The sequence below is a fragment of the Rutidosis leptorrhynchoides genome, chromosome 1 (genome assembly GCF_046630445.1).
Source record: "Rutidosis leptorrhynchoides isolate AG116_Rl617_1_P2 chromosome 1, CSIRO_AGI_Rlap_v1, whole genome shotgun sequence".
Lineage (NCBI taxonomy): Eukaryota > Viridiplantae > Streptophyta > Magnoliopsida > Asterales > Asteraceae > Rutidosis > Rutidosis leptorrhynchoides.
Window position 1 is genome coordinate 183,474,440 of NC_092333.1, and position 15,916 is coordinate 183,490,355.

Here is a 15,916-nt window from a genome sequence, read left to right on the forward strand (position 1 = left end):
AATGAAAGGAGAAATCCTTCACTCAGTTATTCAGGTACTTGGAAGAACAATATCATAGCAGCAGGCTCCCACATCGAAGACTCACAGCTTGACTTCAAGAGCTCCTTTGTTCGTAAAGTAGGAAATGGAGCTAACACTTTATTCTGTGATAACATGTGGTTCGGGCAAGAAATATTTAGCACCCTTTTCCAAGACTGTATAGTTTAGAGATCTCGAAGAAGGCTAAGATTAGCGAGAGAATGGCAGATAACCAAATCGTTTGGAATTGGAGATGAGAACCTTTCGGCAGATCCCTTAACGAATTAGACTCATCGATGCAGCTGATTAATTCGGTTAATCTGGACTTTAGCAAATCAGATTCATGGTTATGGAACTGCTCTAATGATGGTAAGCTCACGGTTAAAAGGCTTTCCTCCATGATCGATGGTCTCCTTAGGTCATTTTTTCTCAATGTACAGAAGACAAGTAGAAATCGCTTGGTTCCAAAAAAGTGCAGATTTTTGTTTGGAAAGCATCGAGGAAAAAACTACCAGTTAGATTTGAGTTGGATAAAAGGGGAGATTTTGTGATGACGACTTAGAGACGGTAGATCACTCGCTCACTTCTTGTAAATTCATGTTTGACATTTGGAATCGTGTTAACAATTGGTGGAATATTGGCATCACATCAACACAAAACCTTAGTGATATATTCAAAGAAGATACTATACAACAAGGCTCGGTTCTTGGGAAAGCAATTTGGCAAGAGACTCGTTGGATTAGTGCATATTTAATTTGAAAAATCGAAATAACCTATTGTTTAAAAGAAAAAATTGGAACGCTCCGGTGGCTCTAAATGATATACAAATAAAATCCTTCGAGTGGATCTCACATAGATCGAAAAGAACGGACATCGATTGACATATTTGGCTCACTAACCCGAGCTTTTATCTCAAATACACGTAATGTTTCTGATGTAAGTTGACGAGTTGCACCCTTAGCAGCTCTTTTTCGTGTTTTGTTTGTAGTCGCGTCCCCGTCATTTGTTTATTGTATATTGTGTTGTACTTGTATTATTCTTGAGTAATAAATATCTTTTTGCTTTTCAAAAAAAAAAAGTAATTAGTAACCTGTAAATTTAATCGCATTAACAAGATAAATAAAGAATTAACAATAAAACGACACAAAAATTTAATTTAGTTATATTTAATCTCTGAATTTAGTCAACGAGGACAAATCAAAAGATCTTTATTATATTTGTGGCTAAACCTAGACACACCTAGGCTTGGGGTCTACAAAAGGTATAGAGTTGTATACATAGAAAGTACAATGATAGAGTGAATCAAATACAAACTAATTCAAACAAGAGGAAGACTAGTTTAAATTAGATTATGGGCAAATAGCAACCCTTCCTTGCTTATAGCGATCCGGACCAAGTCAGATAGCCATCTCACCTTGCACAAGGTGATTCACAAAATGAGATGTAGCCATTAAATAATAAGTACATGGTTGTACTCGTACGTAAACATTATGGCATTGAAGTTGCTATAGTAACTAAATAGCAACACTACACCAACTAATTCTATAATCTTTCAAAATAAAAACAGCACCATCCCACCAAACCATCACATCTCTACACACCATAAAACCCCCACCCCTAATCCAAATTCTCAATATATTTCACTTTCCATTTTCCTAACCAAAAATGCCAACATTATTCAAAATCTCATCATTTCTTATAAGACCAATCCCAACCATGACGCCGTCATGGGCATTTCCTCACTGTCACATCAGCGCCACATTAGCTTTCTCTCTCCTCATTTCTCACCACTTCCTCCCATAACACAACATTGTCAACCATGACATACTTCCTCAATTTTTTTATTATTATTATTATTATTATTTTTATTTTTATTATTATTATTATTATTATTATTATTATTATTATTATTATTATTATTATTATTATTATTATTAATATTATTATTATTATTATTATTATTATTATTATTATTATTATTATTATTATTATTATTATTATTATTATTATTATTATTATTATTATTATTATTATATAACAAATAAAAAATTGTTTTTAAACATCACATTTATTAAACAACAAAGGTTAATACGGTTACATTTTTTTTAAAAGGAAAACGACATAAACTTGAGCATAAATTAAAAATTACATAAACTTAAACATAAAAAAAAAACACAATTAAACTACTCATCATCGTTGTAACAGTCTTCGTCTTCTTCGTTGTCCTCGTCTTCGTCTTCTTCGTAGTCTGTAACAACCCAAACCATACCGCGTATAAAACCCCGTTAAATTTCATGAAAAAAAATTTTTTTTGCTGACTGACCCAGTTGCGCGGCGCGCAGAACCTGTCTGGCAGCCCGCTGTCCCGTTTTACTTAAAATGCCAAAATGTTTGACCCGTTCCCGACGTTTTTAGCCAAAACGCTTTTAACCATGAATTCATACATATAAAACTAACACGTTTAATTAATAAAATTAAGTTTACGAAGCGGGTCCCACAACGACCCATTTTACCACCTTAAGTACCGAAATACAATATTTGACCAAAAGACTTTAATGCAATACAAAGCCGAGCATGGCGATTGGGGATACGCTACCCAATCCTAAATGATCCAAAAGCAAGTCACTAAAGCAACTATGCACGTCTTCTAGTCCTCGCGCTTACCCGAGCCACCATATCCGCATGCGATCTATAAAAAGAGTCAACAACGAGAGGGTAAGCTAATGCTTAGTGAATGATAACATACTACATACATATATATGTATAAAATGAATACGCCACACAAACAAATACCGCATACCGGGGCATCCAAGTATAAAGCATCTACACTAAGCATACCGTACGATCTAAGCAACGAGCTAAAGATACAACACAAAAGATAGTCCATCAACGACAAAGTAAACATCGCCAAATAGCTACACCCGGAGGGTTAGCTACAACACAACAACACATTAATATATATATATATATAACAATATAAACGAACAAGGTTAACCCCTTAACCTCAAACACACGAACATTGGCCGAACAACCCGAGCCTTGTGAATTCGCACAACCCGAAATTCACTTCTCAACCATAAGATGACCGAACAACCCGAGTCATCATGAATCCGCACTACCCGAGATTCATTACCTCCAATAAGGTGACCGAACAACCCGAGTCACCATGAATCCGCACTACCCGAGATTCATTTCACAATACTAAAACCCACGGTCACGGGATTATAAAATCCACCACACAACCATATCAACCCTTCGCCATTAGGGTTATAACAACCAAATCACAACCAAGTGTGATAACGTGCACACAAACGTGTACTTCGCCAAAGATGGTCAACCAAGACGCACAAACGTGCCAATTGGACTCATACACAAGTCCTTCAAATCCACCTATATGTGAAGTGAGCTCTATAACCGAGAATCACTTCACCCGACCCGCACCCATCCTACACATACATATGCATATAGGATATTATCACTCACTTGAAGTCTTGAAGAAAGCTTCCAAGTAAACCGCAACTCGCCAATGGAAAATACCTATTCCATTATCACAAATACCACAACATAATTAGATTGGATTCACAAATTAACCCAATTCGTCACTTAGTGCCATTTCGACCCAAATGCACTTCCAAGCACAAACCGTACCCAAACCAACCAATAATCACTAACACAAGTGAGAATGGTCATAATATGCCAATTAAACCCGAACTCAAGTGTTAAACACGTGTCATACCCATTTTGACACTTAAACCCTAATTTTGACCCATAAAGGCCAAAATCTCATCCTTTACAAGTTTTGACACCAAAACACATTTAACTCGGTTCTATACTTCAACTTAATCCATTTTAAGTTTATAAACCTCATTAAATCGCCAATCGGGTCATAGTCACCACCAAACCCTAATTTGACCCAAAGTCAAAGTTAGTCAACCAAACAACCTCCAATGGGTTCCAATACTTCCATAATCGCTAACTAAAGTGATTAAACTAAATTTAAAGTTCTAAACATGGCCAATTGTTCACCAACCCAAAATCCACCAACAATTAACAATAAACCCGATTACTAGCATCACTAAACCCATTTCATCACCTAAAAGGGTATTACAACAAATTAACTCAAAACCCTAACTTGAATATCAAATCAAATAGATGAAATTCGGAGTTTGAGCTTACCAATACTATCACCGCGTAGCCGAGAACGAAAGGAACAACTTTAAAACTTGAGACTTTGATCGATTCGAGCTTCTTCTTCCCCAAAACCTCAAATCTCTCTCTAGACCTCTCTCTCTCTCTCTAAGAATGGATGAGGATGATGAATGGATGTGAAATGATCCAAAGTTGGATCTAAACCAACTGATAATGCCCACAAATCCGGCCCCATGTGAAATTACCCAAATACCCTTCATTTAAAATAAATAAAACAAGATAGGTTCTGTCAGCGCGTTTGCGCGGCGCGCGGCCGCTTTGCGCGGCGCGCAGATTGACAGATTCAGCTCGTTTCCAATTTTAATATATATAAATATTCAACGAAGCCTGATCTCATATGCCTTTAATAAACAAGTATACAAAATAAATATTCGGGTCTTACAACTCTCTCCCACTTAAACTCGATCACGTCCTCGTGATCCTCATCACTTAACCAAACAGACCTCACCCTACGGTCCTCGACATAAGTCTCAATCCGACTTCCTAAGCAATTCTTTCCAACGAATCGCCTTCCACAACTAAATCGTCACCCGCGACTTCTCAAGTCCACAATCCGAGCACTAAAACCATGCTCCTACTCTAACATCGGGAAAACTCAACTAACCTCGTACCGAGATATCATTCCCTTAGCGTACTATTACCGAGTACAACGCTCAAAGCAACCAAGCCTCAACCTAGGGTCAACAACCCGAAACGATGAAACCGAACCAAACGAATCCTTACGGATATCACCTAATCATTAAACATCCCTTGTAGTGCGCAATACGACCAATACGCAACTACCGTAACAATACAATCCAACGGTTAGAAACCGATAGCGCCCAAAACGGCTATGGGAACGCAAATCCCAAGGGGTACGAAATCATCTATCGTCACACCCGTAACAAACATGTGAGCGAAACACGGCTATCGCATCACTAATCATACCACGTGGTCCTCACGACCCCACCATCGACGCATAAAACGACCGATAGTTCCCACAACATGGTCCTTACGACCCCACCATTGGTGTATCAAACAACCAATAGATTACAACTCAACATGGCCGAAACAACCCGAGCCAAAACACATATGGAGGATGGTCGAAACAACCCGAACCTTAGTGAATTCGCACAACCCGAAATCCACCAACCCAATCCATATATCTCACAACGACATGACCGAAAAACCCGAGTCATCGTGAATACGCGCAAACCGATATTCACTACTACCGCCACATAGTATAACCGAGGATGGCCGTACAACCCGAACCTTAGTGAATCCGAACTACCCGACATTCACTACCTCAAACTATGAGCCCTACCAACAGGGACATTCGTACTACCCGAAATATTGTGAATACGAACAACCCGATATTCACGTCCCACAACACAACCCTCTTGATGAAGTCAGCGGACCCCGAAGGTCATGCTCCACCAATCTCAATATCGGATGAAGTCAGCGGACCCGAAGATCATGCTTCACCGATCTCAATACCGGATGAAGTCAGCGGACCCGAAGATCATGCTTCACCGATCTCAACACCACGCTCATGACGAAGTCAGCGGACCCTAAAGATCATGCTCCATCAATCACGTACTCCCATGATGAAGTCAGCGGACCCTAAAGATCATGCTCCATCACGCAACCATACTATAATGAAGTCAGCGGACCCCGAAAGTCATGCTTCATTAATCATCAATACCACGATGAAGTCAGCGGACCCCGAAGGTCATGCTTCATCAACTACATACCATAATCGAGCAAGAACCACCTATATCAAACATAGGCACCGAACAAGAATTCTCCAAAAGAGAACCCGACACACACCTTCCTTAACCGAAGGATTTCACCTTGCTCACCAAACACGTCCATTATCTCTCAACGAGATTTACCACATTACCGCCTCGGTGGGATTCCAATCCAAACCATAAGTACAATTTATCCGAAATCGCACTCTACCACGAATCGACCCAAAACTAGGTCTCGGTAAAAAAAAAATTCCAGATCTACCAAAATCATCATCCGAAATATCACACTAACACTTTCCTCGCGCAGGAGTGCGACTCCCCCACTTGGAAACACGTTCCTATATCACAACTCGTACACCCGTACGATGCTACCAAAGGTAGACTTTACCAACAATTGGGTACACACGACCCATCACCACACCTTGCTCTAACCTTGAGCACACGAAGGATTTCAATCAATCCTTAAACACTTCGAACGAAAAGTGTACCACGATTACACAAACCATACCCTCGCAATTATCCAATTGCTTTAGTTTGTCAAGTTTCACATAGTCACTCATGTACCTACGGGTTTCTCCCGGTACCCTAAGTACAATGTAACCACAACACAATCGGAGTCGACACCACGCTAGTAGGTATAAAGGAGGCACCTAATGTCGCGTCATAAAGACTCCATTACCAACACACATCTAGATTTTAAACACTCGGCCTCAAAGGTTCCAATCACCCGACGAACCTCATGGTTCATCACTTCAACACCAAAAGCGAACACGCGCTAAACAATCGAACACCAAAACCATTTCCGTGGCTTGGTAGTAACATTCCCCAAATGCTAAGGAATGCTTGGTTACACCAAGTCTTACGCCCTTCGTCCAACAACCAAACATCACCATAGGGTACTTCCGTTAGGAACGTCACCCTTAACCATAACATGCAAATCACTATGCAATTAACAAGTCCGAACATAAACGCCACATAAATAAATATTCAAAGACATATTTATCAAAACGAAACGTACCTCAACGTCTCCTTGCGGCATTCGCCACCGCCAACTCGGGACAATCCGGCTTGCGATGTCCCTCTTTATGACAATAGTAGCACATTCCGCCTTCACTTCTCGGCATCGTGCATTCCCACAACTTGTGACCCCTAACGCCACAATTGAAACATCTAGGCGCACGAGATTCCACCGCGCCCTTTACCACTTTACTCGTACTCGCACTCGGACCCTTAGTCCTCTTACTCGGAGCACCATAAGAAACAACCCTTCCCTCACTTGAAGGTTCGCCCTTTTTCGATCGCGTATAAGACTCGAAACCTCTAGCCACCGCAAATAACTCCGCAAACGACTTCGCGTAACCCCGGCTAATTTTGCTTTTCAAGTCATCGCTCAAAGTTCGATAGAAATCCTCCATCAACAAACGATCGTTCCCCAAATATTCCGGGCAAAAACGAGCCTTCGACATAAAAGTCGTCTTTAAAGTATTCAAGTCCATAGAACCCTGTTGCAAATTTCGCAACTCACAACGCAATTCCGATAAATCGGCTGAAGTTCGGAACTCCTCGAAGAATTCCTCCTTAAATTCGTCCCACGATAACGTCATAAACGTTTCACCACCGACAAGATCAATCTTGCCATCCAACCAATCCTTCGCCCTACCCCGCAACAAACTAGTAGCGAGTCTCGTCTTTTTCTCGGGAGGGCATTCCATAGTACGAAAACACCCTTCGACATCCGAAACCCAAGTCGTACTCACCAAAGGATCCGGTTTCCCATCATACATCGGGGGTCTAGTCCTCATGAAGCTCTTAAGACAACGTTCCATTTCACCCCTATTTTGGAATTCGGAATACTTCCCATCCATTTCTTCTCGAAACGCTCTCATTTGCTCCGCAACGGCGGCCGCAACTCTAGCGTTAAATTCCGTGTCATTCGTCTCGGTCTCGTTTCGCGTCGTCATTCTAAAGAATGCAAAACGATTAGTCCACGCACGTATAAAACGACACGCACAACACCACCCCATCTTGCTAAACACTCGTCGTACATCACTTGTTAGACACGATTTGCACCCGTAATAAGGTCTGCAAGTTCTTATTACGCACGCACGCCGCATCGACTCGTTAGTACAACGACCGCCTCGCTCGATGCTATAAACAAACACAAACAAAATTCTACGCGATAGAAGCACACGCGAGAATTACCCCACAACACAAATAATATATTAATAATATCCGCATTACTAATATAAACGTTAGTCAACCTATAAACAAGGCACTAACTAAACCCGTTCCTGACCCGAAATCCTACAAGTCCCGCAACAAATTACGCGCACACAAAAGTCTAAGTCTAGGCACTTATCTCAAGTCACCTAAATCCCTTAGACCATGCTCTGATACCACTTGTAACAACCCAAACCATACCGCGTATAAAACCCCGTTAAATTTCATGACAAAAATTTTTTTTTGCTGACTGACCCAGTTGCGCGGCGCGCCAACAGGTTGCTCGGCGCGCAGAACCTGTCTGGCAGCCCGCTGTCCCATTTTACTTAAAATGCCAAAATGTTTGACCCGTTCCCGACGTTTTTAGCCAAAACGCTTTTAACCATGAATTCATACATATAAAACTAACACGTTTAATTAATAAAATTAAGTTTACGAAGCGGGTCCCACAACGACCCATTTTACCACCTTAAGTACCGAAATACAATATTTGACCAAAAGACTTTAATGCAATACAAAGCCGAGCATGGCGATTGGGGATACGCTACCCAATCCTAAATGATCCAAAAGCAAGTCACTAAAGCAACTATGCACGTCTTCTAGTCCTCGCGCTTACCCGAGCCACCATATCCGCATGCGATCTATAAAAAGAGTCAACAACGAGAGGGTAAGCTAATGCTTAGTGAATGATAACATACTACATACATATATATGTATAAAATGAATACGCCACACAAACAAATACCGCATACCGGGGCATCCAAGTATAAAGCATCTACACTAAGCATACCGTACGATCTAAGCAACGAGCTAAAGATACAACACAAAAGATAGTCCATCAACGACAAAGTAAACATCGCCAAATAGCTACACCCGGAGGGTTAGCTACAACACAACAACACATTAATATATATATATATAACAATATAAACGAACAAGGTTAACCCCTTAACCTCAAACACACGAACATTGGCCGAACAACCCGAGCCTTGTGAATTCGCACAACCCGAAATTCACTTCTCAACCATAAGATGACCGAACAACCCGAGTCATCATGAATCCGCACTACCCGAGATTCATTACCTCCAATAAGGTGACCGAACAACCCGAGTCACCATGAATCCGTACTACCCGAGATTCATTTCACAATACTAAAACCCACGGTCACGGGATTATAAAATCCACCACACAACCATATCAACCCTTCGCCATTAGGGTTATAACAACCAAATCACAACCAAGTGTGATAACGTGCACACAAACGTGTACTTCGCCAAAGATGGTCAACCAAGACGCACAAACGTGCCAATTGGACTCATACACAAGTCCTTCAAATCCACCTATATGTGAAGTGAGCTCTATAACCGAGAATCACTTCACCCGACCCGCACCCATCCTACACATACATATGCATATAGGATATTATCACTCACTTGAAGTCTTGAAGAAAGCTTCCAAGTAAACCGCAACTCGCCAATGGAAAATACCTATTCCATTATCACAAATACCACAACACAATTAGATTGGATTCACAAATTAACCCAATTCGTCACTTAGTGCCATTTCGACCCAAATGCACTTCCAAGCACAAACCGTACCCAAACCAACCAATAATCACTAACACAAGTGAGAATGGTCATAATATGCCAATTAAACCCGAACTCAAGTGTTAAACACGTGTCATACCCATTTTGACACTTAAACCCTAATTTTGACCCATAAAGTCCAAAATCTCATCCTTTACAAGTTTTGACACCAAAACACATTTAACTCGGTTCTATACTTCAACTTAATCCATTTTAAGTTTATAAACCTCATTAAATCGCCAATCGGGTCATAGTCACCACCAAACCCTAATTTGACCCAAAGTCAAAGTTAGTCAACCAAACAACCTCCAATGGGTTCCAATACTTCCATAATCGCTAACTAAAGTGATTAAACTAAATTTCAAGTTCTAAACATGGCCAATTGTTCACCAACCCAAAATCCACCAACAATTAACAATAAACCCGATTACTAGCATCACTAAACCCATTTCATCACCTAAAAGGGTATTACAACAAATTAACTCAAAACCCTAACTTGAATATCAAATCAAATAGATGAAATTCGGAGTTTGAGCTTACCAATACTATCACCGCGTAGCCGAGAACGAAAGGAACAACTTTAAAACTCGAGACTTTGATCGATTCGAGCTTCTTCTTCCCCAAAACCTCAAATCTCTCTCTAGACCTCTCTCTCTCTCTAAGAATGGATGAGGATGATGAATGGATGTGAAATGATCCAAAGTTGGATCTAAACCAACTGATAATGCCCATAAATCCGGCCCCATGTGAAATTACCCAAATACCCTTCATTTAAAATAAATAAAACAAGATAGGTTCTGTCAGCGCGTTTGCGCGGCGCGCGGCCGCTTTGCGCGGCGCGCAGATTGACAGATTCAGCTCTTTTCCAATTTTAATATATATAAATATTCAACGAAGCCTGATCTCATATGCCTTTAATAAAGAAGTATACAAAATAAATATTCGGGTCTTACATAGTCCTCGTCCTCGTCTTCGTCATCATTGGCGGTTGTACCGGAAGGCCCAACTTGTGGTACGTGTCGAACACGGAAATTTGCAGGAAGATTCCAAATGTGTTCGATGAGCTTTTGTCGTAGTAGATGATGAATGGTGGAATCTCGCAATTCTTTATTAACCCGAATGTGCGCTTGAACCCTTTCTTCAATTGATCTCCTTGTACGACGAGCGGGCCTATAGTTTTCTTCAAGGTCACACATTGCCCTTCCATTGTCCTCGGTGATCATGTTGTGTAATATAACACAAGTGTGCATAATTCTTCGGATTCTTTCAACATAGAATTGTCGGGAAGTGTTTTTAATTATTGCCCAACGACCTTGAAGCACTCCGAAGGCCCGTTCAATATCTTTTCGGGCAGCTTCTTGGAACCTTTTAAATTTTGCACATTCAGGGGTAGGTGGACTTTTGAAAGACTTAACCAAAGTCGCCCATTCAGGATATATCTCATCGGTTAGATAATAACCTTTAGTGAAATTACACCCACTAACCGAAAAATTAAACGCATGTGCATTATCTTGAAGTAGGTCGTTAAATAAATCGGATTGATTAAGCACATTGATGTCGTTGTTTGAATCGGCGGGTCCAAAATAAGCGTGCCAAATCCATAAGTCATACGATGCTACCGCTTCGAACATGATTGTTGGGTATCAATGATCGCCTCTTGTATAATGACCTTTATATCTATATGGGCAGTTTTTCCATGCCCAATGCATGCAATCTAGACTACCCAACATGCCCGAAAAACCGTGTACTTCAGCATGCGCAGTTATAAGACGGTGTACGTCTTGTGGAGTCGGTTTTCGCAAATATTCAATAGCATACAAATGAAATACACTTTTACAAAAATTATTCAAACATTCGTATGACGTTTGTTGACCCATATGTAAGTACTCATCAAAAGCATCAGGTGCAGTACCGTACGCTAATTGTCGTATCGCGGATGTGCATTTTTGAAAAATATTGAAACCAAGCAACCCGGTAGCATCCCGCCTTTGATGAAAATATAAAAATATTCCGGAATAGGTTCTTGAGAATAATTAATTATACCTTGACAAATGCGTATGAAGAGTGGCCGACTCATTCTATAACGTTGGCGATAATAATCCCCGGGAAAAGTGGGATTATCTGAAAAATAATCATTTCATAAGTGCATACCGGTTCCCTCTCGATCTCTATATAAAAATCTTCTAGGCGCACTTGGGATCGGTTCGACGATTTCTTCTTCTTCTTCTAGATCTATCATATCGAGCAGATTGAGTGCGACATTACTAAAATCCGAACTCGCAGCATCTATTGCATATTTTGTGAGACTATCCAATTTTGGACCCATTTTTAGTGATTTTTTTAGTAATATTGAGGATTTAAAAGTGTGATATATATTAGTGTGGGATGAGAGTAAAAGTGTGATGTATGTTTATATGGGGGTAGTAGTATATATATATATATATATATATATATATATATATATATATATATATATATATATATATATATATATATATATATATATATATATATATATATATATATAGTGGAGGTATTGAAAAAATAAAAATAAAAAAAATATTACAACGGCTATATAGCCGTTTAAACAGCACAATCAGACACTTCCTTCGTTCTCGAATATGCTTTGATGAAAAATCCCAGGGCGAAATAGGCGAGGGCGGCCGAGGGCGGCACCATTGCCATCGGCGCCCTCCCACGAAGGTGATGAAGACATTCCCCATCACTTGCCGATGGGAATGGTCTAACCATCATTCGATTCTCAATAATCACAACCCTAGCCCAAGCTCCAGCCCTCCAACCGGCCCCACCAACATAAAAAAAATCCTAGAAAATAACAGTCAATTTACAACCTTAATCCCTCTAATAAAAATCACACAAGTCAGTGAAAAGCACACAACTAAACAATTCAAATCAAGGAATGACGGTTTTTGCTCCAGCATTCGCTAATCTTAAAGCCGGTGCACTAAACTCGTTATCCGATCAACAAAAAGTCTCATTAGTACAATTCCATGTGTTACCAACTTACATTACTCCTACACAATTTCAAACTATTAATAACCCTTTAAGAACACAAGCTGGTGATAATGGAAACAACAAATTTCCATTATATATATAAACTTCGGGCAATCAAGTGAATGTAACAAGTGGTGTGATCGAGGCATCAATATCGAATAGTTTGTACACTGATGGGTCACTTGCGGTATCAAGTGGACAAGGTTTTGTTACCCATGAGTCTGTTTGGTACGGCAGCTCCTGCCCCGCACCGGTGCCTTTAAAAAAAATGAAGTCTGGTGCCGATGATGATACCCCGGCGAGTGATGATGGTGCTAGTGTTGATGCATCGGGTGCGGTTGTTTTTAGCGGTTATTTGCATGGGATTCATGTTGGAATTATTGGTCTATTGTGATGTTATATTTGTGAAAGTAGACGGTTGGGATCAATTTGTGGTTGAATATTCGTATATGTATGTATGATTTATTAAACTTCAAAAGGCTTTTTTAGTTTTAGCTGTTTGGTTGTCAATAAAAAAAGGTTCAATATCTTAGACTCATTTGTATATTAGGATGGAAAAATATTCAGAAGTCAACAACAAATCTATGCATAGATTGAACAAATTGCGGGTACAAGCTCACAGGGTTTTGTGATAAAACCATACAATTTTGGTGGCTTGGGCCACAAAAACAACACAGGTGATATTTAACCAGTTTAAAGATGGAAAATAAAAACCCGATTCACATGGCCCACATTTTTAAAAATTAAGTATTTAAATTTAGGTCAAAGTACCTAGAAAGGTAACATAAAAGACATTTTTTTTCGATAAAGGATATATGCGTTTCTTTCTTGCCCACAAAGGTCTCTTATTTCAATTTAGTGCCTAAAAGAGTCTTTAATTGAAAAATGATTGGAATTGAGGTAATATCTGACATGTGTCATTTTTAATTATTATTTTTATAATGACTTGTATATTCCACATGTACCTTGCTTGACACATCATTTTCCGGTCATCTTCTCCGATCAAATTCCGGCCAAAAAATTTTTTCCGTCAAATATGATATCTTAAACAATTACAATTCATACAATTTGTCATTTATCCTAAATTATACGAGTATGTAGATACAAATCCATAAATTCTTTCTAAAATCTTTATCCGTTTGTCCCCAAATTTAGTACAGAACATAACCAGCCCACAAATTGCTTCATCATCTTTGTTACATGCCGAGTTCACTCGAATCCACAACCTGAATTACAACCATGGGTTTCTATATATGATCTTTCAACATTCTTGTATCCTATAATGAACATTCATGTACAATTAATCCTTATATAGAAAAATTCTATGGCAATTCATCTACTTGGATACACGTTGGCTAAGAGATGGATACACAAACTCGAGATCTGACCGGAAGATATGGATACGCATTGGCATTCAGTTATGAAGCCCAAATCTGATTTCAAAACCCTGGCAACTACCCACCACCGGAACAATAAGAGAATCCATCACCACCGGAAGAGATCGGAGAAGATGAAACCGCGTCGTCGATATCGCTGCCGTTGATCTCGTCAATATACGGGTTTGGGGATGATGCGGTTGGGTCGGGGGCTTGTAGATTGAGGTTCGCAGTTGCAGACTTCGATTCAGGTGAGGACTTTTTTTGGATTCGGTGATCTAGGTGGCGTTTACTACTCACGGAAGCAGTAGCTTCTCGTTATTGGTGGGTTGGTGGTATCGGGGTCCCGTTTCCCCGAGTTGGTTGTCGTTTCATCAATGCAATAGGGCAATTTCAATCAGGTTCATGTTTAACATTAGATTTACTTTCAAACAAATGTTCAATCTGTATTTGTAATACTTCATGTAATGGCCTAGATCATCGAGTCTCTCTTTTATTCATTTATAATAATAATAATAATAATAATATGTTATATATATATATATATATATATATATATATATATATATATATATATTCATATATGCATATTTGCAATTATTATAGATTTTATTAACAATATCTTGTTAACAAGTATATAATACTTGTAAAATTAGGTAACTGTCACCACAAAATTAATACTCACATGCCCATATTAATTATCCAGTATATTTTTTTTAAGTTGTCTCATATTAATTGTTTATTTTTTAAATAGATAAAACAATAAGGTTAAGTTCATTTATACTCATACTTTATGCATATGAGACAAAATAGTTAGATGAAAAGTAAGAGGTGAAATTGTAAATGTGACGAAAAGTTAGTGTGATAATAAAATTTCTTAAACTACGCATTTTTTGTCCGGAAACCGCTATATACAAGTGGTATAAACATGTTAACGATAATCCTTTACGAAGATCGACCCGGTAACCTTCTACTGACATAGTGGTGTGTAGTACTCTCTTATCTTATCCCTTCATCATGTGCCCCGGCTCGGGACTGATCATTCAGTTCAGTCATTTTCGGCCAAGTCTCATTAATTGATCATAACGATATTATGAAAATGCTACACATACCGATATATATATGAATAGAAAAATAATCACTTTGATATTAAACCGAATCGAACCCTGGATCTTATTTGAAATGCAAAAATCTCAAATTTCTATATACTGTATAATTATAATAGTTTTTAATGGACCTTAATCCAACACAATGGGCTACCTAAGCCCAACTTAAAGCACCCAAACTTGACTGCTTAATGCATTTTTCTTTAGAAATATTTTGTGGGAAAAGCTACTATATTCATATATCATTGACCAATAGTGACGATAGATGTATTTTTAGACAAAGTACAACACAATCATATTTCTAACTTGGACATTAAGTTAAAGTTACTAATCATTCTATTTACGTTTGAAAAGCATATTCATCTGTCTTTGTGTTTCTTTTGTGACTCCATTTGTATCTATTGTTTATCCCGACTGACAAGGTGAAAAGCATCCGAACTGTAGTAATAGGGTCACCGGTCACATGCGCACGCATTGCAAGAGCATGTTGGTGTTGGGCAAATATATTGTATCTCATCCCACACCCTTCTTGCCTTAGCTTAGCGTAATGTGTATAGATGGACAAATTACCTTGATGTATCGTGATAATTGTTCCTCATAATTCGTATGCTTAGGCGGTGCATCCACGAACCATTGCATTACATTTTTTTTAGTTG

The 15,916-nt window shown here is 39.0% G+C and overlaps 1 protein-coding gene and 1 pseudogene across 1 annotated transcript; one reads left to right on the forward strand and one right to left on the reverse strand.

Moving 5' to 3' along the window:
• Positions 1-2,201: 2,201 nt before the first annotated feature.
• Positions 2,202-11,394, reverse strand: LOC139892722 (uncharacterized). The gene is made up of 2 exons (XM_071875844.1): positions 10,758-11,394; positions 2,202-2,266 (listed from the first exon to the last, which is right to left on the reverse strand). The coding sequence occupies exons 1-2, from the start codon at positions 11,392-11,394 to the stop codon at positions 2,202-2,204; spliced, it is 702 nt and encodes a 233-aa protein (XP_071731945.1).
• A 1,075-nt stretch (positions 11,395-12,469) lies between these two features.
• LOC139892730 (fasciclin-like arabinogalactan protein 11) lies at positions 12,470-13,172 on the forward strand (annotated as a pseudogene).
• Positions 13,173-15,916: the final 2,744 nt, after the last annotated feature.